The sequence below is a fragment of the Chroicocephalus ridibundus genome, chromosome 2 (genome assembly GCF_963924245.1).
Source record: "Chroicocephalus ridibundus chromosome 2, bChrRid1.1, whole genome shotgun sequence".
Lineage (NCBI taxonomy): Eukaryota > Metazoa > Chordata > Aves > Charadriiformes > Laridae > Chroicocephalus > Chroicocephalus ridibundus.
Window position 1 is genome coordinate 113499038 of NC_086285.1, and position 27480 is coordinate 113526517.

Here is a 27480-nt window from a genome sequence, read left to right on the forward strand (position 1 = left end):
AACAGCTGCTTGTGTAAAAAAATTGCCTCGTGAATCTTCACGTACCTGATACAGACAGCCTAAAGTAGACCATGCTATAAGTCACTGCAACTGGTGTCTGCTATACGAGTGCACAGCATGGAGCAAGTATGTTGGTACTGGATGTCTTGGACTTGCAAGTCCAAAATGTAAACCTCTCAACTGTTCCCAAAATGAAAATTTAGGAATATGAAGTGTTATCACCACCTGATCATACGAAAATCTAGAACTCAAAAATCTTTAAAAAGTATTTCTGTATGTATTGTTGCCTCCAAATCAGGCTCCAGGGTCAAGCCTCTTCAGCTGAATCTATCAGTTTGCTTTTTAAAGAGAGCTGAGTATTGTCATATTCAGTACCATGAACTAAAGATTGGACATACTGAATAAAAAAAAAAATAACAAAAGAGTTTGAAATAATACTGTAAGGAAAGTGATGAATCAGTTACAATGCTTTAAAAAGTTTGAATAATTAAAAAAAAGAGTTCTGCTGCAAGATTCCGCCGCATTTTCAGTAGATCCTTGGTGGACCAACTGCCTGTACACAATGGTTAAGACACATACCTTGCCAGCAGGCTTCTCAGCTACTTTGTATTCAACAACACAGTATCAATAAAATAGATGCCAGAAGTTCCTAATCTCATCTGTAGCACCCAGAACATACATTACTAGTTCTGCCCTATCAGCTTTTTATATATTCCACCCCCCCATTCATATGTACATGCCATCATCTTCCTGCCTTAACTCTTAACTACTCCTTGTAGCTTGTCTGTGCCTTCCTTCCACCCTTTTCCTACAAGGTAGTTCTTCTCTCTTCTGTGTCCCTATTTGCTTTGTTCTCAATAGTCTTTCCCCATCCCAATCACATCAGACACCTTACTTCTTAATGACTAAAGGTAAAGCAATGGAAGGATCCCCTATTCTCTAAGCCTGATTCCTTGAGATACTGCAGAGAACATTCTGCTCCTCTTGGAAACCAGCTCATGGAAACTAAGCAATACCTTGCACAGACAAACAACTGTTGAGGAATCAATTGCTAAATAGTAACAAGTTTATATTATGCATATGTAAAAATATTTTTCTTAAGATTAACGATTTGGCTAAGCTTAAGCAGATTCTGTAGAGCAATGCCACAACTGTCCCTTAAAACAGAATGACTATGGACTGTATTTTCAGGCAATTCTTCTAATGCCAAAATTGTTAACATCAGAACACTTATTAGCTCTACATAGGGACTATGACTTTTTTTTTTTCCTTGAAGTATAGCAAAATCTTGAATAGAAAACACTCCTAGGTGTTTGGGTTTTTTTGTTGTTTGTTGTTTTTTGTTTGGTTGGATTTTTTTATTGTCAGTGAAAAAGAAACTGACTTTAACAATCGTGTGACACAATGCTCTCCCTCATATAATTTTCACAGAATCACAGAATGGTTGAGGTTGGAAGGGACCTCTAGAGGTCTCATACAACCCCCCCTGCTTAAGCAGGGGCACCCAGGGGCATCCAGTTGCCCAGGACCGCGTCCCTACAGCTTTGGAATATCTCCAAGGATGGAGACTCCACAGCCTCCCTGGACAACCTATGCCAGTGCTCAGTCACCCTCACAGTGAAAGTGTTTCCTGATGTTCAGAGGGAACCTCCTGTGTTTCAGGTTGTGCCCACTGCCTCTGGTCCTGTCAGTGGGCACCACTGACAAGAGCCTGGCTCTGTCCTCTTTCCACCCTCCCAAGTATTTGTACACAGTGGTAAGCTCTCCCTGAGGCTCCTCTTCTCCAGGCTGAGCAGTCCCAGCTGTCTCAGCCTTTCCTCATAGGAGACATGCTCCAGGCCCTTCATCATCTTCATGGCCGCTTGGTGATCTCCCTTCCAGTACGTTTATGTCTCTCTTGTACTGGGGAAGCCCACAACTGGACCCCAGCACTCCAGTTGTGGCCTCACCTGTGCTGAGCAGTGGGGAAGGATCACCTCCCTCGACCTGCTGGCAACACTCCTCCTAATGCAGCCCGGGATACCACTGGTATTGTTTGTGGCAAGGGCACATTGCTGGCTCATCTTCAACCTGGTGGTCCACCAGACCCCCGGGGCCTTTTCCACAAAGCTGCTCTCCAGCTGGTCAGACCTCAGCCTGTGCTGGTGCCTGGCGCTGTTTCTCCCCACGTGCAGGACTTCACACCTCCCCTTGCTGAACTACATGAGGTTCCCATCAGCCCATTTCTCCAACACGTCAAGGTCCCTCCAGGTGTTCACACAACTCTCCAGTGCATCAGACACTCCTCCTGTTTTTGTGCCATCAAGCTTCCTGATGGTACACTCTACCCAATCATTAATGAAGATGTTAAACAAGACTGGATCCAGTATTGACCCCTGAGGTATACTGCTAGTTACTGGCCTCCAACTAAACTTTGTGCTACTGATCACCACACTTTGCGCCTGGCCATTCAGCCAGTTTTCAATCCACCTCATTTCTTTTACTCAAGAAAATCTGAATTCTGAAGATTCTGTGAAAGCAGAATGAAAAATTCCTACTTAGCACTCAAGCAAGTTATGCATGCTCAAGAATCTTTTGCTTCCAAGGAGACAATAGTTCTTTCTGTGCCCCAACAGGTGATACCTGCTCCCTAATCTGCAGAAATCGCCATGTTTGTTGTCTTGCCTCTATGTAAGCAAGCTACAATCCGATCACCTTCACAAAGGAGTGATTCCCCCACTGGCAGGGACTTTTCTTTACTGAGTAAGTGTAACTAAGTTATGCCCATGTGAGACACTAGCTCCTGATTGATCTACTAGGAATGTGAAATAAGGGACTTTGGTGATATTGTCCCACAAGAAGACTCCTCAGAAACCACTTTGTATTATAATAAATAAGGTATTTTTCTCTGTATCTTCCTGTGATAAAGCCACCATTCTCAGGTAGCGTTGATTTGGAGAGTGGGAAGGGCTTATTAAAGAGAAAGGGAGAGAAGGAAAAAAAGTTTGAATAAACATTACAGATAACTCAATTGAGAGATTTTAAAACCACCTCTAAAACTAAAAGTGGAAAACACCCTTAGCAATAGCAATCGCTACCTGCAGCAACTCTTAATAGCTAACACTATACAAAAGATTAAAATCACTTAACTTCAGGCGAATAGATGCATTTGAAGTATGCCATTAAATGGCTACTTTTACCTGAGCAACTATCCTCATCATCAGAGATGGGCACCTCCCTTTTCAAGAGCATTTCCAACTCTTCAGTTTCAGCAACATCAACAGGTCTCTCGCCGTGCTTATTGGCTTGAAATGGATTTCCACCATGTCGAAGCAACAGCTTCACGATCTGCAGCATTAAATAAATGAGCTTTTAGGTTTTCCACAACATGTTACTTGACCAGCATAAAAATCTTCCATTGCAAACAGAATGTGGATAATGTGATACACAATCCTAAACTCCTACCTATCATGCTGAAGTCTTGCTTTGCAAGGTCATCTAGAATGCAAGGTCCAGGTATTCATAACCTGCTCGTTAAAAGAGGTAACAGGGAAGACTAAAGAAAGTTGTTCTCTGTTACACAGACATAGCATCACAAAGAAAAGCAACAGTGACCTCTTGTTCTTGCTGTTCTAGCATTTCCTCACACAGTTTATCTGGTTCTTCACCTACCAAGCTCTCTAGTCCTCTGCACTCAATTCACCTTGCCACAAATTTTATAGCACTTAACTGTAAGGAGCAAGAAATTTTTTTCAAATAGCACTACTACTAGTTTCCACAGCATTCCAGAAAAGCCCTGACAGAGATCCAAGTATCTTATTGGAAGAACAAACTACCCCCATCCCCAACTGAATAGAATACAGCAAAATCATCAGTTTCTCTAGCATCAAGGGCAAAAAATTGTTAAATGATACCAAGGCCACTGCATTTTCAGCACAGTATCCAGTATCAGTTACTTTTTTTTTTTTGGTCCTGCATGTTAAAAATGGGGAAATTCAGCAGACAGCATAATTTTTCCAATACATCATGTCGGTGAGATGGTCACAGATACCAACACTGAGATCAGATAAGCAAGAGATCCTGTTCTCCAAAACTCTACTACAGTTTTATGCAAGTTTGATATAAAGGTCCACTTTTGTTTAGGTACTCGTAAGAAACAATTACTAAACAGATAATAAAAATTTCACAATCAGATTATCATAATTAATTTCTAGCCTTTCCAGAAGATCTTTTCAAACTGAACATCTTGTTTGGAAGGTACACTTGATTTAAGGATGTTTTCTGGTTTTTGCTTTATACAGCAGATCACACACATAGTAATGAAATGATAGACATAAAGGGATCTAGTTTGCAGAAAACAAGAACAAAATCAGATGTAAAATACCTACAGTGCTCCATTTATCTTCTCCTTGAAGTCATTATTGGTAAAATTTAAAAAAATATCTGTGCTCTATTTCAAAGTCCATAGCAATATATAGAAATAAATGTAGGATATATACCTTTAAAAAAGATTTTTATATATATAAAGCATATTTACATTCATATATGCACAGAAATAAAAAAGTACTTCCACAAACCCACCATATTCTGTTTGGAGACATTTTTCTTTTGAGAATTCTATACAGTAGAAATCTCTCCAAAAAGTCATTAAAATGTTTATTTATTAAAAAAAGTAAGAGTGAAACTTCTTAAATATTTAAGAAAACAGATACTGGTAGAAAATATCTGTCAGTAGAAGTAGGATGAAAAGCAAAATGAAACAAAGAAAACAAAAACAACTTTAAGATGCCCCCAAAACAGCAGAAGCAGAATTATAAAGCCACATGAGAGCAGTCAGGACAGTTAAGATTTGTACTAATGACTGAGCATTTCAAACCACTTATTTATTCCCCTCCCACTCTCTCAGAACACTCACATTTCTATGCCCACTACTAGCAGAATCATGAAGTGGTGTATCGTCATCTAAGCCCTGTGTGTTCACGTCGGCTCCTGCTGCTATCAGGACTTTAGCAACATCGTAGTAACCAACATTACAGGCTTCATGTAGTGGTGTCCAACCTATAGTGAAGAGTGGCAAGTGTAAGTTTGAAAGGTCAAAGATTGAAGTTTGTTTTTTTCTCCTGTGCAATAGATCTCTGTTGCCTTGAAACATTTCAAAATATACACAGTAGTTGGCAGGACAGTAATGCCACCCATTTGATGAACAATACATGCTTTATCAACTTTAAACCTCATGCCAAATTCCAAATTCTATTGTGACTGAATTGAACACAAAAATCACTAATCAAATAGTAAAAGACAAAATCTGGCACAAAATCCCCAGGCTAAAGGTGTTATTCTTTGATTAGTGAGCATTTGAACACAGTGTTAGGTATATATAAATAACATTATTCTATATGGGAACAGTTTGAAAACCACACTATTGGAAAGAATATGTATGGCAAGTTACTGTAACCAGTGCTCCTTTACTGCCACTGAGCACGTACCAGGAATCACTAATAACATTCAGCAGCTATTAGTCTACATAGCAAGCTATTATTAAATATTGGCAGAGAACTTATTCCTGGTATTTCTTGGAATATTAGTCATTTTTAACGATTTCAATTTCCACATTGATAATCTGAAGCTCAGTGCTCATTTTTTTGTAGCAGACTCTCAAGTGAAGACAATGATCAATCTACACACGCTATATTCCTTCCCTCAATTTCCTCTCCCCAACTCGATGCCTTCCACTTCATAGCTGCCCTGAACTTCTACCCTGCTGTTGATGCCTTCTCAAAGACCAGTTCTGGGAAAGCATTCAACTTTTGTTTCCAACATAACCAGCATTAAGTCTGGAAGAGTTTATTCACTTGAATTTTGCATCTAATCAGTAATAGTCTTGTACATCCATGAAGAGGAGGTACAAGAAACCCATAACTTATCTAATCCCTCAGTAAGGTTATTTCTCACCTTCATCTCTCATGCAACTCTCCTGCCACTCATTTAAATAAATTTAAAAAAAAAAAAAGAAAAAAAAAGAAAAAGAAAAGGAAAAAAACCTTCTACCTCATTCTACAGCAAAACACTTCTTCCTGATCTTCATATCCTAAATTTCTTCTCCAAGCATCACTTGGGTCACTCACTTCCAACATAGCCTGGCTATTACCTCCTTGTTTCCATTTTCTTATCATCTATCCTTTTCCCACTCGCCCACAATGTTGATCCTCTTCTGCTCTTGGCCCTCTGATCCCTGTCTTCTTTCCCCTTATTCTCTCCATAATGCATTCTTCTCCATGTCTTACTGCCTTGCCTTTCTGTCCTATCACAACGTCCAGCCTGCCAACTCTAGTCCTGGCTTGCTCTCAACATCTGTTTCCTTTACTCTTGTTCTCACACAGCAGTATCATTCTGGCAGATATCCCATGAACAGGGTTACTTCCTCCATTACTAATTCATTTTCTGCTCTTTTAGTTCTGCCAAGTTCTTAGCTAAAAAATTGTAAATTCTCTAAACTTCACTGCATCCTAAATTCTTATTTTTCTCTACTCATGACTCACTGCCCAAATCCTCCCCCTCTTCTTGACTTCTTCCTCTGTACAGGATTTTGAGGCTCAGCCACTTCTGTCTCTCACTTTGGATTACCAATGGAAAAGTATCTCACTTGATCCCAGACACCTCTTCCAGAGTTCTGAATGAAGTCCCTAACCACTTGCTCCCAGCTGATTCTCAGAACCAGGTCTCAGCCATTCTCCTTGTCCTTTCATCTGCCTTTAAAATTAGTTAAGTAATTATACTAGGCCAGGCTGGAATGAAGCTACAAAGTTAGCTTCCTTTACAGCAGCCCATACAGTGTTGTGCATTGCATTTGGGGACAAAACAGCCCAGTGTTTTGGCTACTGCTGACCAGCGCTTGTACAGTGTTAAGGATTTCTCTCTCCCTCCTCCTGGGCAAAAGCTTGGGAGGGGCATAGCCAGGACAGCTGACCCAAACTGACCAAAGGTATATTCTATTCTGTATGATGTCATGGTCAGTAATTAAAGCTCAGGGAAAGGAGAAGGAATAAGGGATGTTCATAGTTATGGTGTTTGTCATCCCAAGCACCCATTACGCCTGCTGAGGCCCTGCTCCCTAGGAAGTGGCTGGACATTTGCTAGCCGATGGGAAGCAGTGAACGAATTCCTTTTTTTCCCTATGCTTGCATGTGGAGCTTTTGCCTTTCTTATTAAACAGTCTTTAACTCAACCCATGAGGGCTTTTTCCCATCTTACTTTCTCCCCCTGCCCTGTTGAGGAGGGGAAGCAAGAGAGCAGCTGGGTGGGCGTCTAGTAGCCAGCCAAAGTTAACCCACCACAACATCTCTTCTTGAAGTGTTTCTGTTTCTGCCTGTGATTTCTATGGGTCTGTCTTCCCCTGAACCTCCCCCTCCTTTTCTAAAATTGCTCTTGTCAACAAGTTCTTCTCATCTCCCCTCTCAACTTCTCTAACGATCTCACAAGGTTCTACTTCTGCTTCCTTTCTTTTCTTCCTCTATGTGCTAGTACTGGGCAGCCTCATCTTCAAACACAAATTCAGCTACTCTCTATAAACTAAGAAATTACTGATCCGTTTCTTACCTAAAAACCCCAAGATTTTAGTCCCTCTCATTAATACCTTCTCTTGATGTCAAATTTGAGATGACAACTAACTGTACTATGTAGTTCTCAAATTCTCCCACTGGAGCCTGCTACCTCAGTTCATCTCACCTATTTCCGCTGAGAATATATTTCTCTCTATAACCATTTAGATCCTTAAACTGAGCATCTTTAGCAGGCTTTGCTGTAGGTCTTGTTAAAATTCTCATTCAGACCTTCACTATATTTTTGCTTCTACTGAAACTGTTAGCTAGTGCTGCCACTTAATTTGGTGCCTGGCCAATCGACAACTGGCAACTATTGAACTCAAAACTGCAGGTTCTGTCTTCTGTGAAAGCTTTACTTTGGGGATCTCATATTTACTCTGCTGGAGATTTTTTACTAAAACATGTAGAAACTTAACCACTGTGAGAGTATCAAAAGCAAAATAAGCAAAAGTTTGACAGCAGGTTCCAATTATTTAGGAGGTCTTAGAGACAAAGAGACCATAAAAAAAGATATCAAATAAAGGAGACTAAAATATGGTACAAGTTACAACCTACCTTAGAGTTCAATCAATGCTGAAATCACAGCAAAAACTGACATATCGAAACTGTCATTAATCTAGCAGGACTAGACAACAAGTGCAAGCTATACCACACTCACCTGCTTTGGTACATATTAGCTGTCCCAGTAAAAAGGCAACGTACATTACAGTGCTACCACCTTCACTGTTACTAAACTTTGCATCTCTTCACATAGCTTACAATCCCATTATAAATTATTGACTTTGCTTAGTACAATTCTACGAAGTTCAGCAAGCATGCACACACATTTTTGTAAATACCTAACAGGCAAAGGGCCTGGCCACAACTGAAACCTCCAGGTATTAATATACTGTTCGAATAATATACTAAGCACTATACTGTCGAGTACTACCGTGGCAATCAGAAATAAAAAATACGATTTGAGGATTTCTAGTAAGTTTTGGTCTATATTTTCATTTGCATATAGCATGAACTGAAATTAAACCTCTGATAACAATTTCAGCACTAATTTTGAATTTGTACAGTTAAGAGAACATGTATCAACTTACCTGCAAAATCTTTTACATTCACATTTGCACCTAAACTGATTAGCTCCTTAACCTGTTTAACATCCCCTCGAATTGCTGCCATATGTAGTGGAGTTTCCCCTCGTTCATTTCTCTTGTTAACTTTGTCTTTTTGTCTTGAAGAAGAGCTTGGAGTTTTCTTTTGTGTTGGTGTTGTTTGTAAGGAATGATTTAAAGTGGAATCTACAAAACAAGTTTTTAAATGGTCACTGTAAGTTACTTAATGCTATTTTTACTTCACCTCATCTTAACATTTGCATTCAAAGATGACAATTATCAGTGAATAACTATATTTAAATACAGAATGTATTTGACACTTCATATGTATCAACACAATGCCTATTGCAATGTGCAAAACGGTGTTTTGCAAAATCTCACTCTTTTTAAAGTAGGTTTCAAGGACAGATGAGGTCTGTTGCCCTTCCTCCTTATGTAGTGGGATGCCAGTATTGTACTCCATGCACTTCCTCACCACAAATATGTGCCAACACAAATGTTTTTGGTTGAACTGGATAGTTTCTTAAGGAAATGCAGCCATTCACTTTTAAATGACAATTTTGTAAAAACATTACACCTGTAGAACACATAGATACATAAAGATTTTTTTCAAATAGAACTGGACCAAGGATAGTTTGAAGTTCTGATTAAAAGCAAGGTGCCTCCCCTCTCCCATTAAATCCTAAGGAAATGATCCAGTTTCCGTCTAAATTAAAATCCTGCTCCAAATTGAGACAACGAGACAGTAGTTAAACTTCATTAAAAAAAAACAAACAGATAACATTTTGGTTTTTAAATAATGCCATAATATTGCCAGCTTTTAAATAATTCCATTTTAAATATGGAACAGCATTTGAGAGTCAAAAATATTCAAAGGAAGAAAATACATTTTCAGGTTTTACAGCTATCATAATGCAAAACTTTGCACATAAATACAGAAGGTCAAGAATTTTTCATCAAATTACTTGTCAATGCAAAATAGAGTTTTAACAGAATTATGAATAATTAATAAAAAATTCAAGAAAAATCCAGAATTGTTGAAAAACATCAGGGTTCAGAATATTCCGAGTGGGACAGAATTAAGCAGACAGGAAGAAGAAAACTGTTAACTTTGTAAGATCACCTGGACTGTTGTCTCGTGCTGTCATCTGCATGAGAAGTGCCATCTGTTTGCGCTCGGACAGAGGATAACCAAAAAGAATACTAACTGGTGTTGATTTCTTATTTCCAGCATCCTTCTTCATTTTCTTTTTCTCCGGACCTTCCTTCTCTGGAAATATTAACATTTAAAAACTCAAACTGCTGTTCTATTAGAACACTTTTCTAGAAATAAACACATCCTTTTAAGATACATGAACTGGTGATTGGTGGCAGGTGATGAAAACTAGAAATTGCATTTCTAATTTACTGCATTTGCATTAGTTTTAGTTACCTGTTCTAATCATATCAGGATAAGCAGCTACTTAACGAAAGCATTTAAAGCTGTAAAGAGGGTTACTAAAAAATTCTAAAAGATGAAAACCGTATTTCACAGCAGGAAGACTGTCGCAACTTTAATTTTCAGAGAATCAAGTCAGGCGCTTAAAAAATTCTGGAAGATCAGCTAGTCAACTTTCAACCCTGAAAAGTCAGATAGACTGTGCTCTATCATACTTCTCTCAAGACACCATGTTAAAAATTAGGAAAAGACTTTTTAATACTGGTATTTGTTAAGTAATTGGATAAAAGAACATTTCTTTCAAACTCATTACCTCACCTTAGAGCAATTTCTTCTTCAAAACTCATATCCTTCAAAAACATACAGCTATTTAATATACATAATGTCTTTCCTTTTATCAATATTTATGGAAGTTGCTTAATATTTCATGTCCAAGTTTCAAACCAGGAGCTAAAATTACACATCTGAATAAACAGATCATTTCTGAAGCTATTCAGTACCTACAAACTCTCCCAGATCTTCAAATTGGTTAAATGTGCTCTGAAAACAGACAACTTTTTAATACCTAACAAATTGGAAAACTACAACTTTACTTGTGTAATTTGGAAACTTTGGACTCTGGCTTCCATCCTTTTTGAAAGTTCTTCCTTCATTTTCTATATAAAGGTCTCATAAACCAAACACAGGCATTTAGATTAAAGTATGATAGAAAACAACTGATTTGTGATTAAGTGACTTTGACTAAATCACTTTTATCTGGAGCAGTAAGTAATGATCTCAACATCAAACAATTACAAACTCTCAATGCATCAAATTTCTTCTCGCACAACAATTTCCCACAGCTCTCCCTACCTGGTATTTATTGCTTAACTGTATTTTCTAGAGACATATTAGTTTGCATTTATGGGTAGTGAAGACCATTCATTCTCTGTAATTATCTCATCTTTCCAGGTAACTGCTCTTTCTGTCTTAACAAGTTCTTATCAAATTGAACATTTTATATCTTTTAAGTAGCTTACATTCCTTACATGTTAGCTCTATAACACCTACCTTTTTCTTCAGAGCCCCTAAGATTACTACTTGAATATAAACGCACTGGATATAAAAGATGGCTCAAATAACCTGAGTCACAAACTAGGTGATTTGGAATGAAAATTTTTGAAAGAGTTAAAAATATAAAGTTCTAACCACCTCTGTCAGGAAGGAATGGTCTGAAGAACATTCTATCAGACTCAACCAACAGAAACAACATCTCCAAACTCTGAGCAAATAATTCCCTTGGTTTTCTTCCCTAAAAGCCTGGGTTTAGTATTAGCTTTTCCAGAGATCTTATCTCTCTCTACCGCACCTTTTTCTTTTGGAAGCCTCCCTTAGTGATCACCTTCCCAACAGGCCTTTAACAGATGGACAGGACTCTGCATCCTACAGTCACAGGTCATCCCAGTTCAACCTCAAGGCTGAACTACTGACCACAGTTAAGGACAGAATTCAGTAAGGATGTCTATTGCCTGCTTTTTCTTCTCTGTGGCCGACTGATGTGCTAATTCCCATAAAGCAAGCGAGAACATGAAACGAAGCTGAGACCTAAAAATTACAACAGTAAATACATAATAAATGAAAGGGGGGCCGGGGGAAAAGATGTTGAACCCATTAACCATACTAAAATGTTAGAATTTGTCTGGGAATTGGTTGATGATTTTTACTATTAGTTAAATAAGCCTGGTTGCCACACTGATCTTTTTAGCTCTTTGTATAATAAGTTATTTCATCTTATTCTTACGTGACCGATTACCATCTGATGAGACACTGTTCATCCAATTTCAGTTAATCTTAGTATTTTGGGCCGTAGTAAAAAAATATATGTGGAAATGCAATTAAGCTAAATCAAAGTAGGGGGCAGAGATTTTGTTATTACTGTCCCCGTGATTATATTAGTCTCCCAGTTTCCTTTCCTAAATGTCAACCTCAAACACCTGCATGATATAAAACATCATTACAAAAAAATAAATCTGCCATCTGCAAAAGCAGCAAATCTTAAAACAGAAGAGTCCACCGTGGCAAAATTCACTGACTTTCTGCAGAGAGACCGAAATTAATAGGAAGTTACAAATTAGAAGATTAAGTCTTTTTGAGGTTTTTAACCATGTAATTCCACGTTTCATTAAGCCTCAAACTGACTCATATTTTTATCGTTTGATTTTCTCCACTTCTACCTTAGGCCCTCTCTGTGGCCCTCCTGGTTTCATTCGTTTCCTCTCAACTCATTTTCTGCCTTCCTAGCCTTCTCTAAATCTCAACTTCTAGGCTAGATTACAGACACAGGCTCTAGTAATGCAATGCTCTTGAGGCACGGGACGGCATGTAAATAGCACACGTCTTGAATTCCTTAATGACCAAATAAGAAATACATGATTTTACAGACTAAACAATTATGATCAAGACTATTTTAAGAATGGAAAGATACAGACTTACATACATATTAAAAAAACCCTACATATCTAACCATCATGTTTAAAAAGGAAACAAGATCCCTTTTACAGAAGTAATTGATGAGATTTTTCTAAACTGCATGCATCTCATACCCTTGAATATCTAAAAATTCATTCAATATCCAAATCAACACTACTACCCAGATAGAACATCTGCATAGGAAAATTTAATGAAAACCTACCATGAAACTGTACTTTCATCTTTTCACTGCAAATACGCTGTTCTCTCTCCAAGGATAATATACTGCATATCCTTCATTGACTACTTTAGTACTTCCATCAAAATAACACACTTCAGTTTGTCTGGCATGATCTGCTGCTTCTTAGCTTATGCTACTTACTGCTTACGATTCTTTTCTTGAAAAACACGTTCGTTTTCATTCTGAATTATTCCTTGTAATTTTATAGCTATACTCAGCTTGAGAAAATAATACTTCAAAGTAAGTGAAATAAACCTTTGGATGATCTATCTTCTACTTTTTTACTATGCGGTATGCTTTTCCAGGTATTTTTATCTGTTGGTTTTTGGTTTTGTTTTTTAATAATTTTCTTAGAAAAGCCTACTAAGTAAATGAGTGCAGTTCACTCCCATCTCATGTTTAGCATTGTCAAACAACATGAAGATCCTCCCCTACTTATTCCAATGCCTTTCAGTGGTGGGGCAAACTATTCTTCTATTACTCTTTATTAACACAGTGTTGGCAAAGAATTTCTACAGCTTACCAATTAGAAGTACCAAATAAGAATAAAATTTCTCTCACCAAGCTTATATTGTGATTACGTCCTTATCACTCAAAAAAAGGACATAATTTTATTAAAAGTTATGTGAGACTTCATATGTATTTTCAGTAAATCTAAACAAGTCTAAAAAAGAAAAAGTCTCAAGACTACAGCAGGTGCACTCAATAATTCTTTAACTGGTGTATGTCCTGAAAGAGGCTATTGCTTTCTTCCCCGACAAGACCTCATGCATATGCCCTGCTTCTGAATGTACAAGATATAAACAATATAGGACAAAAGAGGTGGAAGGAAGCAAAAGGAAGGGAGTAGAGCATATAAAAGAGAAAGTTTAATACATCGATAAATAAACAAATTAATAAATAGATAAGTAAATAGACAGTAAAAAACTACCTTTCTTTTTTTTTTTTCTTTTTAAAGCCAAGGAAAACCACAATGCAACTGTTGACAAAGAAGCTACACGAATCCACAGAAAAAAAAGATCTTATAAATTACTGGGAACCCCCATTATGCTTATTGCAGAATATATTATAAGATTTGTTTTCACTGCTCCAAGAATGTCATCATGCAGTACACTATACTTCATTTAGCAGGAGAAGACCAACTTCACATTCAGGAACTTTGACTTTTTAGCTATTCTTTATCTTGTGGTAACAGAAAACTTTTCACAGCTGTGTACTTGATGTTCATACAATTTGAACAGTAACAACTTTTCTAATAGAGGAATAATATCCGTTTAAGAAATTAAGTTTAGGTAGAATTTAGTGAATACAATTGACTGTTAAAGTCAATTAGGTTTTGTTTGGCTTTTTTTTTAGATTTGGAGCATTTTGTTTTCAAAGTCTACGGAATACAAATATCTTCTTTTACATTCACTTTCTTGTCATTTTTGGTGTTCTTCAGCAATTCAACAGAAAATCAGGGAATTTCTTACTTGTTATTAAAAAACTAAAAAAAAAAAAAAATCAAAGCTCTTCAAGTGGCTTCACTTTTATCTTTATTGAATAACCTTCAAAATATGCAGCCAAATCTATCTGAACAACATTCTTTTTAAGATTTTCCTTTTACAATGTAAGCTTTTCACCTAACACTATAAAAAAAGGATTTCAAAATAGCTAAGTTATGTAAAACAGTGATTTAGGTGCATTTGAGTACTTATTTGTAGAAGAGCTTCATGAAATTCAGTCACATTACTTAAACGTACTGACATGACAAACATCAGAATCACTGGCAATTATTTTTGGAGAACTTATGCATGACAGGTTATATCCCAAGGCAGCCAATAATGTATCTGGGTTTTGGTGTTGTGTTTTGGTGGAGTTTTTTTGTTGGGTTGGTTGGGGTTTTTTTGTTTTTGTTTTTTATTTGGAGAAATTACAAATTCCCAGTCAAGCAATTTCTAAATGTTTTAGGAAAATAAATTATTAAATAACAAAGCATGTGTATTTCTCAAAACAAATCATGCCAAACTAACAGAATATTCCATTTGGAAAAATAACCACCTCAGTGGATAAAGGAAATAAAGCAAAGAGATCAAATTCAAACTCCAGGGCTCATGATAGTCTGGTTTCATGTAAAACTCCTATCATAGTGCAAATTCTAAGGACTAACAGGATTAAGAAATAGGACCATGCAAAGCTAAAAAATGAACTGCTTGAAATAAATGCTTCTAAGGAAGTCATAAGATTAAGTGATATACAACAAAAGACTAATATGCTTATAACCAACAGGTCAAGATGATCAGTTCTGCAGATGATGAAGTTGAGACACAGAGTTACTGAGAGCTGTGTGACTGTGGTAATCTGACTGAAGTTATTTTAAGGAGAAACACACCATGATTGACTGCTGCTTCCTATCCTCAGTGAAAGAAAGATTAGAATGCGATGAAGAGACCTCACAGTATAGTGTACACTGTAGAGATATCAAGGTACTATTGCAATACCTAATTAATCAAGTTTATGGCATATTTATTTAACCAAACCAACACACACAAAACCACCTCCCCTTTCCTGCCTCTCGCCCAAAAACAGTTCAAGAAACTTGAACAGTAAGTCCAAGTCCAGCAAGCAGTAACACAGTGTGTAAACAGCCCCTTTAACAGCCACACTAACCTCTGTAACTATGGGAAGCACAAGTACAGAAATTGTCTTACTGTAATGTACACATGGAACACAAAGAGGTCACTTGTTTTGCTTTTCTGGATGTCAATTACATGCTAAAAGAAATATGACTGTGCCATGTTTGGACTATTTTAAAGACAGAAATTGAAGGGGTCAAAAAAAACAAACCTGAGATGCTACTATGAACAGAAAATCTGGAGAACATAATTTTCCAGGAAAGATCAACAAATTAGCACATTCAGTGTAATTGTAACTCTTGTTCTTCCTGAATAATGGACCATGCAACAAGACTACACAAAAAATACAAAGCAGCCCACGCTTATCTTCACAATGAAAAGATGTTTCCAATCTGCAGTTGTTTAATTATTATGAAAAGTTCAAGTTTCTCTCTTCAGACTGGTAGGGTGGAGAAAGCAAACAAACTTGTCCTTTACAAAACCAGCACTTACCTGTTGTTCTTATTCTGATAACCACCACAGAGGTTATTTAAAAAATAACCAGATGATTGAATAAATTAAGAAAACATAAATAATGCTATTTAAGTAGTCTAAGTAAGTGATGGTAAGTGATGGCTTTTCAATCAAATTATGTTTTTGGATTGGGAGACTTCAAATCAGAGGACTTATTAAAAAAGGTATGAGAAATGCTTCTTCTTCTACCATCCATTCTGTGAGTCTTAATCAAGCCTTCATAAGAATCTTTCTTAAGTTTAACTTAAATAAGGGTTAAAGCTATGCGGAAAAATTTGCAGTATACATAAATTTTACTGCAATATGTATATGTTTTATAAGGTTTTTGTGGTTGCTCTGATCAAAAAAACGGGGATATGTTAACAGAGCCCTCAGTTTAGGATAGCCTTACAAACCAGGACAGTGTAACAGACGCACCCCTGCACAACAAAAGAAACTGAGAATAGGATGCTGTTGCTTAAAGACAGGTATGTAGTGCCATTTCAGGTGGTGGTGTTGTCCCACTGGCCTCTTCAGAAGGCCAGAGGTCTCCTGTGACTCACGTTATCTTTCAGCCCTGTGCAGACTTCTCAGCTACTGCAGGCATCTCAACCGGCATTGCATGACTACATTTAGGCAACTGGTCTCGGTCCTAACCGGTATGAAATTAGTAAGAAAGTAACCTAAAGGCTAAATCTGAAAATATTTAATACTAATTAAATAGTTGAGTTGTCAAGCATTGGAACAGGCTGCCCAAGGAAGTGTCTGAGTCACCATCCCTGGAGGTATTTAAAAGACACGTGGATGTGGGGCTGAGGGACACGGTTTAGTGGTGGACTTGGCAGTGTTAGGTTTACAGTTGGACTTAATGATTTTAAGGATCTTTTCCAACCTAAATGATTCTATTCTATTCTAATTTATTGCAGCAGTTTCTTAGGCAAAACCACCAATCTAAATCTACATTTAGATAAACAGGAGGACTAGAATTGTTCTAGACTCTTATGGAACACTACAAATGATGTTTGATTTCAGTCTTGCCAAAATCAACTGGATGTAAAATTTACTTTATGTATAGTTTTGTAGGAATCAAATTTTAAAAAGTATTTCCAAATGAAGTCAACATTCCATTTGGCTGTCCATGTTTATTATAACTTATAGTTTCTAGGCAACACCTGAACCAAATGAACCCCACCATAAAAAGGAGCAAGAGGTAAAATTGCAGGGGGCAATTTTTACAAAAATAAAGCAAAAGAGACAAAAAATCTTAGTTTATAAATGAATACTCTTGAGATAGAACCAAGGCAGCTCTAATGACATAAAGCTCTAATAACTAGGTATTCCCATTCTTTGACTGACTTACCTGCCTAAACAGGAAGAAACCAAATTATCATGAGGTTTCTACAATCAGCTAGCAACCCTATCATGCATCTTGGAGATAAACCATTAATTAAATTAAATCATTAATTAAATTAAATTTTTTATCCTAGAGCTACTTTTTATGCCATTTCTTGATTTTTTGTTCATGTGGATACATTTTTAGAAGACACAAAATCTTTAAAAACATTTGAAAAAATCAAACTCAATGGTCTTATCATCTGTTACAGAGAAATAATTTAGCAAAGCAGTAAGAATATTTTGCTATTCTGAACTCTGCAAAAAAAAAATATTCAAAAGTTATTAAAAATAAAACTATAGGCAAAGGATAAAATACATCCTGGAACTGTAATAGACAGTGGGAAGAATGGAATAGTACCATGTATTTTTTCAGAATCTTCCTAAATATGAATTGTATACACAATCTTTGACCATTTCCCTAGAACATCATTACAGATTTTCACAAAGTATCACAAGAAAACTGATAATTATTTATTAATTATTCATTATTTATTTATTTATTTTATTTTTAAACAGTAGCACTACTAGCTGATAAGAAGCTTTTAATCATGTCTTCTTTTCCCCTCTGTCTCTGGTTACACTCTCATCTCCAAAAACTTACTTTCTTCCTTGTCAAATAACACGTACCATTTTCTGTACATAGTTAGCAGGGAGACACTTCTGTCAGAGGTCAGAGTTCAGTCCAGTGATGGCAAATCTTTTCAATGTCTCATGACTAGTTTGTATCAGAAGCAGCACTGCATTTCATGAGCACTGATGTCAGTGTCAAACTGGTTAATTCCCACTGGTCTAATCTAATTGGTTAGGTACAGAATCAGCATTATAAGAATTATTTTTTCATCCTAGTAATAGTCTTGCATCTTAAGTTTCTGGAAAGCTTAGGTATCAACTTCCTCATCTGTGAAATGGGGTAGTTGCTCTTACCTACTTACCTCAGCAATAATGAAATGGACAACAAGCTATGATGTTTGCTATACAGTAGTTAAAAGCTATGTGCTTTCTATTGTTATATTAATTATTTCTTGTCCCTACTTGAACTGCTTATTTCATCTCCCTGCTACAACTTGTAACAAAAAGATTTTGTAGTGGTCACATTGTCTTTTTGTGCATGTCTAAAAGCCTAGAGTAATCCATTTTGTTTATGGCAACTGACAATAGATGCTATAGCAAGAGAAACACGAAAAAAAATTACGTTACCTTACAAGATGCTGTGACAATGAATTATTTGAATTTGATGGGGATGGGGGTGAGATGACAAAAGATTTCCAACACAGAAAACATTAGATAAGTACTAAATATTACTTGTAAATATATTTATTTCCATAATGAAAAACAGTTAGCATCTAATACCAAGCAATAAATTCAATAAAGCAGATGCTGGGAGCATACTTCTAATTTATACATGGTCTTTTCAGAATCAAGTGGTATCATAAATAGTGTAAGACTCTAGAATTCTGTGAAACCACTGAAAACAGAAATCTAAAGCCAGCAGTATTTTTTTTGTAATGTGACTATTTCAAATTTGGATTTCATACCATATTCTCTTTAGAGTAACAAAAATATGTATGTAATATCCAGGAGCCAAGTCTTCTGCTTTACATCAATCCTGGACAAAAATTAAACATGTACCAAGGTATATACTTCTATGTTGCACTGAAATCTATGCATATTAAGGGAATTACCTGTTTATGAAAATATTCATATGTACAATGAGCACTGTATAAGAAACTATAGTACTGAGCATCTGACAAATTTGGGGAACATGCCTTCTGGTAGCCTTCCAGAGGGCACAGATACTGTCTTGTTACCAACAGAACTATTACTGAACTAGGACATAGATAACTAATTACCTAAATTCAGAGATAACTGTACTCTTGGAACACCCACATTCCTCCATCTTGATTCGAAAAGAACCATGTTAAGAATGGTATTTTGAAGTCTTGAAATCAGTTCTAGTAGAATATGCGTAAGTTAGGAAGAACTACCAGCCTGTGCAGAAAAGGTATCCTGAACAGATCATAGAAACTTAGACTGAAAGAAAAGTTCGCTCTCCACAGCTAGTTTAGTTAGTTCCATAACCTTAGCAATTTTTTCTCTCATATGGAGGACAGTACATCTACTAATCTTTCTCACTCTCCATCCCCCAAAAAAGGCTACAGAAGGCTGACAGCTGTGTCTCAAATCAAGGCACTTACATGTCTTTTCATCAGTTTACCTGTTTAAGCAAATGGACCTCTAGAGATGACAACAAAAAGAGAGATTTATTAATTAAAAGAGAAGCAAAAGAATGAGGTTAGGAAACAACTGGAAAGTGTTGATAAACTATGCTGGCATGCTAGCTCTTGCTATTGATAGGATGAAAGCCCATCAGGCTGAGATGCAAAAATCAGAAGCAAGCAAGCGATTTTATACTTAGTATCCTTTTTTAGGGAAAAATATATATACAATTAATATATATATATACACAATTAATTAAATTAGGATGTATTTTACCAACAAATAATTAGTTAAGGAAATAAAAAGGTTCTACCTGTGTCTGAATTGCGATCTTCATTTCTGGATGGACTAATAGTAAAAGGAAGTTTACGTTTCATGGAAGACTTTTCTTTCATCTCCTTCCCCACATCACTCCTATCCACTTTTGGAGTTTTGCTGTAGGATGCAATCTTGTCCTTGCTCTAATATAAATAAAAAGTATACTAAGTAATTTTTGCATAAAGCAGAATAGTCTTATAATGTATACAGACTGAAAAGACTGCTATGTGAGAATGTATGTGCATGCGTGTATGTAATACGTAGTTTATTCAAAAACTTTTAAAGTAACCTTACTAAAAATAATCAATGGCATTTATTTCTTTTTAAAATGAGTATCTTTTGTGCTGTTTCTACTTCCAGATACACCACTGTAGAACTGCTGTTCACTATTAGAGCCTTGATTAATAAGCAAAAGAACAACACAAACTGGACAAGAATTTTATAAGTTTTAACAATCACCCCAGTTTCCCTCCCTGATCACAACATAATAATCACATTAAAAGCACATTAAAAGCCCACACTGCAATTCAGTCTGTGAATAGTAACACAGTAACAATAAAAAACCAACTTCTAGCAACCCTCTCCTGCCTCCACCCCCACGCCATAATCCATCCATCCAGAACTCCCTTTCTATTTCAACAAGAATAATAGTGTAGTGTTTCATTTTCTAAAGCAAAATTTGCTAATAACTTAGAAAAAACTATGACGAAACTTTTCTAACTGGTATCAAATTTAGAAAAAATGCATATAAGCTATTTGGAATTTTTAGTTGCATAAATCTGGGATTTTCACCTTGTAAAACATATTTCAGGATAAACAGGGGAAAACACCAACGGGCACAATATTGACGTTTGATTACTTTGATAACATTTGAGGTCAAGGTATGTAAAACATAGCAGGTTAATGAGAAGACTCCTTGAGAGAACCCCCACACTTGCAAACCCCAACACTTTGGCCTACCAATCAAGATGCAAAAGTAGAGACATAACATCTTCTGTTCTTTACATGCTGCAGAAACACGTTATCCAGCTACGTCAGCTATCACAACTCCGCAGCTTTATATCATTCTTAACAGATGATCAGACGAAACTACTAATTGATTCATCTTCTAAAGGTAGAAGAGGCACATAGTCTTACTTGCCAATCAGAAAAACAAAAGGCTGCTCCTTGGTACTTTTGAAGCAAGAAGTTAAAAGATTTATTCTGATTAGAGGAAAGCTAGAAAATAACTCAAAGTCAAGGTACTATTCTCTAGAGCATCTTTCCTTTATTTAAAAATAAACACAGGTAAGAGGAGTAGTTTGATTATATCATCTGACGCTCTGAGTTTAAAGTGTTGCCAAAGGGATAGGTGGAAGTGATTACAAAATGAACCTGCAAACAAACTGTACAATCTTCAGACGACAAACTACCAGGGAAATTGCAAAGAAGGGATCAGTCTATGTCAGGAGAATTCCTGAAGCAACAGGTCGATGCCCCCAGAGAAAACCTATCTTCACTCTGATTTTGAAAACCTGGGGAAAAAGCCAAAACCAACAAACAAACACTGCCCCCCGCCCCCCCCAAAAAAAAAGCAACCACCAAACAACCCAAAACCCCAAACAAACCATAAAGCACACCAAAAGGAAAACCAGCCCTCCTCCAAAACCCTAAAGGAAACAACAAACAGCCCCCAGCCTTTTTCTTACATGTGAGAACAAGAAAATCTAGACATTTAAAACCCCTTAAGACTTCTCTAAGCCCTTGGAAGATAAAGTGTCTGTGCTTATATTTTTGAAAGAAGCTAATCAATCTAATGCAACTGATCATTTGCGAGTGAATCTAAAAGTTGACAGGAGCACATCCAAGCTCCATTTAGCCTATCGCAATCTCTTCCACTACAGTTTCCCCACTTCAGCCCGATCTCCCCAAGAGCTCTCTCATCCCATGTTCCAAACAATCCAATTATTTCTCATATGTACATATGTAAATTTCCCATGATATGATAAAGTGGTATTAAAATTTTATTGCTTTCTCTAGAATATTATCTTCTGTTAGGTAAAATAGAAAGGATCAATTGAAAATAATTAAAAATTCCTAAGCAAGAAACATTAGTTTCAACTTGTTCTGTAAAAAAAAAAAAAAAAAAACAAAAAACAAAAAACAAAAAATAAGAAACTTTTTTGCAGTTGGTAGGCCTTAAAAAGAATCACTTTTTTGGTACTAATCAGTAAAATACATTGGTAGGTACTCACAAAGAGACATAAACTGCTTAAATAATTTGATAGCTTTACATTTATTCTTATTCTTAAATTGCATGTATGCGTTATATTAAATATTACGCACTACTTTTTGATAATCACTGAATATTAATTTTTTATTATCTAATTCGGAGGAGAGACAGTTCAAAATGCTTGCTTTCAGAAAAATTAAGACAAACTAAAAATGAAGGAACAGGCTATACACAGAAAACAGAAACTGAAAAATGAGGGGATTTTGTTCCTTAGTTATTGTGTAAATAAACATTTAGCCACCACCAGTGGCAGACTTTCACATTTAGCCACCACCAGTGGCAGACTTTCACAGAGTCACAGAATGGCAGGGGCTGGAAGGGACCTCTGGAGATCATCTAGTCCAACCCCCTGCCAGAGCAGGGTCACCTAGAGCAGGCTGCACAGGAACGCGTCCAGGCCGGTTTTGAATGGATCCAGAGATGGTGACTCCACCATGTCTCTGGGCAGCCTGTTCCAGTGCTCTGCCACCCAACCCAAAAAATTTTCCAACCCAAAAGATGCAATGAACAGGGTGTTTGAGAAGTCTGTACAAATTCAATGCTCTTTAGTATTTTCAGTGACAATGCTGAAATAGAGATGCAATTAGATATGCAGACACCATCACAACCAGGAGAGAGGGAGAAGCAATGAGCACTGGCAAAAGGAAAACAAAATGACTAGCAAATTTGAAAGACAGTCTAAAACCAAAATAAAACAGGAAAAGCCAGGATAAAACCAAGGTTCTACAAACTGATAAAAATAATTAACTATACAATCTCAAGACCCCATGTTAAAAGCCACAAAACTCTTAACAGCCTCCTGGATTCAACTTCAAGGAAAGGAAGGGAAGAGGAGGTAGCAAGCCCTGCAGGTTAGAACAGGCATTTTGATTTAGAGAGCATTCTCTGTTCCAGCTACTCCTGGTCACTGCAACAGCACGGACGTCTCTTTTTCAGGGTTCAAAGCAAGGTTCAAAATTCACCGTGAATAGGTCTATGTGTTAATTTAGTGTGATGCATGGAAGCAACCCAAAACGAAGCTGACATATTTTATAAAGCAATCTGTAACTTAGAATATCTGTGGACTTTCTAAAGAGGTTCATTAATCTGAAGTGCAAACTGATAATCAAATGAAACACTGAAGACATAGTAATGTTCAGATATATAAACAACTGCTGCAAAGAGAAAGGCATCACATAACTCTCCATGTCCACTACAGTTAGAGAGCATTTAATGGCTCTAGACCGCAACAGGAGACAAGCAAAGGTTATTTATTGTTCTAAGTATCTAACTCTATGCCAGTCAGCGTAATTAAGTACCAGAATAAACTGCCCAAGGAGACTGGAACTGCCATCAGTCAAGGCTGTAAAGAAAAGGTCTGGCAAACATCTGTCAAGAAATGAGTACAGCTTATTCTACTCTGGGGCAAATGGATGAAATGGATCTGCATGTCTCAACATTTATGCATGCCTCACTGGAGGATGTAGTAACAAGGAAGAATTTTCTCCATACTACTGTGCTGTGATGAGGAACACATTTTTAATCTGTTCAACAGAAACCGTCTCAGAAGGCTAACAAACAGCAGCCTGGACAATCTCTTGATATCCCATTCCAGCTCTATTGTCTGCTACCGCTACAATCAATGACAACCCACAAAAAGAGACAAGAGTGCCATATAATCTAGCAGATGTACTGAGCCCTGGGAGAATAAGCATTCTTTTTCTGCCTATCAGAGATAATTATATACTGAAGTGTGTTCCGCATGGTATTAAAATGGCTTTGGGCACTATTGTTGGACTCTTCTAAGAAGAGAGTTAATTCTTACAAACCCCAAACGTGTTACTCCTTTGGACCTATCATTTACTTCTTGAGTTTTGGACATGTAAGTTCTAAAGTATAAATTCAGATAAATTAAGATTTCATTATGTTCTTATCTTTATAAAATATCTCATGCAAACACTAAATGGTCTATCTGCTGAACACGCTCTTACATTTTTTTTTTTATTTTATGCTCCCAAGATGAACAACTGAAATAAAAATACATGTGCTCTAAAGCATATATGATATAAACTCAGCTTATTAACAGGAATGTTATTCCTAATGATTTTTTTTAAGCTCTCAGAAGACCTAACCACATAGCTGATTCACCTAGCTATTAACTGGTTGCTAGAACAGCAGAATAAGCATTAACTTCCACTGGACAAATATGAAAGATTAAGTCTCATAACAACAGTAACTACTACATTCCTCAGTCAATAACTAAGAGTGCAAAACTAGTAAGAGCTAAATATTGTATCTACTAGAAGAAACAAATCCTGCAAGTGTTTTTTTTTTCTTAATGTATGAACCACTGGAATAGTGTTACACCATATATTACAGTTTTTATTTTGAGAAGAAGAATGAGGAATTTTTTCAGGGAGTGGTGTCCTTCAACATTACGGTGAATTTGTAAATGCACTGTTTTGCACGAACATTATTTCACACTGGGCCTCCTCTGCCTACAATGCATCTATGAATATATAAGGGAACACCAATTATTAAACTACCTGTCTTCTGTTCACTTACAGTCATAGAGATTAAGCTCCACAAGTAGTTCAAAGACATTTCACTTCAATAACAAAGTGGACACAGAAGCAAGTAAGAGCAAGTTTACACAGCAAAGTGCAGAAGTGGTTTGACTGTACTATTCTATAGAAAAAATAGAAAGCCAAAGCTATGTGGAAAATACAATTGAATGCATTTTTTTGTAGTAAGAACCACTGCAATTATCTGAATGTTGATGACCTCAGGCTCTTTTCATGCCACTAAAAGACACTGGCATCTCTTATGGCACAGTGATTGGTCACTCATTAGTCACACAACACTGAGAAAAGTGCGTGGACAAGAGGTATTTTCCAGATTTATCAAGAGAGTTCCATATCAAAATGCCTCTAAAGCAAAAGTTTTACTTTAGTATCCCTTTTACCTGAAGTATCAGTACTTCCTTACATCAATTACATTAGACTAACAAATCCGTGACTTTTTCATAAAAAGTTCTAATGCTTCAAAGACTATTGTTTTTAAATTAATGGTTGCAAATATCTACATTGCACATATTGAGAAAAATCCTTATTTGCTTTACAGAAATTTCCACTACTTCCTGAAGATATTTCATTTAAAATTACCACTGTTGATTTGTCCTGGTCAGTATTCACTTCAGAGTTTTATGTCTGTGTGTGTAATACTGATTTGCTTTCATGATTTTATGTTGTTCAAACTCAAATTTTACTGTTAAGCATATTGTCTGTTGAATTTTAAATAATTTTCTAAACTGAATTAAAATGATTACATTTTGGCAATATTTTGTCTATTTTTTCTAATACAGGTGAAAAGATTGCAGATTACTCAAGGGCCAGCTAAACACTGCTGACAATTGCCTGTGCCTGTGTTAAGAGAACAGTTCGCGTGACTATTTAAGTGAATACTTAACATCTTAACCATGTATTCAATTTTCTCAAAGTATAACAGAAGCGACCAAACTGTACTTACTATGCTAAAAACACAAATACAGGAATATTAACTGCAACGACTAAATAATTCTGCAATTTTATTTAGGATCTCACATTTTCAATATTATATATGTCAACTTATACCATACAATCCCCACACCAAATCCTACATTATTCTAATCTCACATTATATATTGTGCCAAGGTGGATAATGAGCAAGACTGAACATAACAGTGCAAGCACTTTATCAGTTTACTGTTTGTTATCAATCTAATTAGTCCACCTTCGTGTTTCCATACATATGTCCTTGGTCAAACTTCCATCTTCCCCAGACTTTAATTTTCTAAGTAAACCTGCTTTCACTGGCATCTTAATCTCAAATAGCAGGCAAGGTGGAATCTGAACGTAGCACATTTGTCCATACTTCTAACTCATGTACCGGTGATCACTCTCAGAATAAGAATTTCCTTGTTAGAGCAGCCAGCTAAGGACAAACCTTCATGTAAACCAATATGACAATGAAAGGGTTTTATGCAACCATTAAAAATAGAATGTTAATTTACTCCTTTCTAAATCAAAATTTGCCATGTTTCCTGGTGGTTAAATAAATGACACCATGTTTGCTATTCTGTTCCCTAGAAAGAGTTATTCATATCTTCTTCTGGTGAAAGAGAGCTACTCATATCTGTTTTGGAAGACTACGCAACTTTGCAGAGGTTGCAGGGTAGGGGAGTTAAATGGCTCAGCAGACATAACTGCTACTCTCATTAGCAGATCAGAGGGAGGAGATTACTGGAAAGGAAGGTGTCAAGACAGCCAGCAAATGCTAAACTGGGCAGAAGGATCACTGCTAAGGCAGTTGCTTTGGCAGTGGCTGCAGATTCAACAGCCACTCTGGAAACTAGCACCATTTTTCTACTATGGCAGCAAGCAACAGGGAGAGGAGGTGAGGGGGAGTCAGACTTGGAGAGTGAAGGAGGAAAAAGGGCCTCAGAAGTAATTTTTTAAATTTTGATTATTTTTCTTAAACTCAGATTGCAAAGCAATTTGTATGTAAAATTGAAAGCCTAAGAAGGAAGCAAGTATAAAAAGATGATAATCTATTTCTATATGTTCAAACCTACAAACAAATGCATTCCAAGCATTTTAAGCCGTATCTTTAGCAGGGAAAAAGGAAAAAGGAAAATTGACACATTCCAGCAAACACACTATTTTTGCTTTGATGAAAGTAAACAAAAGATTAAAATTCATTTTAACCTGTGTTATAGATTTTTTCAATTAAAAACACAAATAAAGCTTGAAAAAAGTTACGTCAGTTTTCATAGCATGAGCAGCTGTTGATTGTCTTCAAGATTTTCCTGGGTCAAAAGCTTTCTTCAGAAATACTGAAGTGTCAAGATAACAACTGTTTATAAAACCAGAAAATATTTTTTTACTTAAATAAATAACCTAACATCTTTATAAAACGTAGCTTATTGACAAATGTATAACTAAAAAGGCAGTACTGAATACCACTAAATTTCATTGCAATAGTCTTCCCATTCTTGCTACTTGTAGGCTCCAGAGTTCTCCCCTCCCTTATTCCCGGTGTTGAATGATGTTTCAATTAACAAAATCACAAACAAAGACCAGAACAAAACAACAAGAACAATCCCAACATTTTTTCATCCCTTTAATGGTAAACCAATTTACTTGCCCCATTTTACTCTTGTCTTCCTCTTCTTATCAAAGTAGTTCAACACAGCTAGCAGAAACAACTACCTGGCCTCACTTTACTAGGATCTATAAAACAAACTGGGAAAAGACTAATACTCTAATGTTTTCTATGAATGTTTTCAGAAGACAAACAGTTTGAAGCAGATGCTGGTTGTTCTTATCTTTTCCTATTTTTTCA

General features: G+C 36.4%; 1 protein-coding gene across 4 annotated transcripts in view; it reads right to left on the reverse strand.

The window, feature by feature from the left end:
* Window positions 1–27480, reverse strand: part of ANKRD12 (ankyrin repeat domain 12) — a 67152-nt gene that overhangs the window by 18473 nt on the left and 21199 nt on the right. For 3 of the 4 annotated variants that reach the window (XM_063326555.1, XM_063326553.1, XM_063326554.1), the window contains 5 exons: window positions 19843–19990; window positions 9807–9953; window positions 8669–8869; window positions 4895–5037; window positions 3180–3327 (listed from right to left, as the gene is read on the reverse strand). In XM_063326555.1, the coding sequence (XP_063182625.1) occupies window positions 3180–3327; window positions 4895–5037; window positions 8669–8869; window positions 9807–9953; window positions 19843–19924 (721 nt within the window). In that variant the 5' untranslated portion in view covers window positions 19925–19990. The remainder of the gene's footprint in view (window positions 1–3179; window positions 3328–4894; window positions 5038–8668; window positions 8870–9806; window positions 9954–19842; window positions 19991–27480) is intronic. The other variant, XM_063326556.1, reaches the window with a different exon arrangement.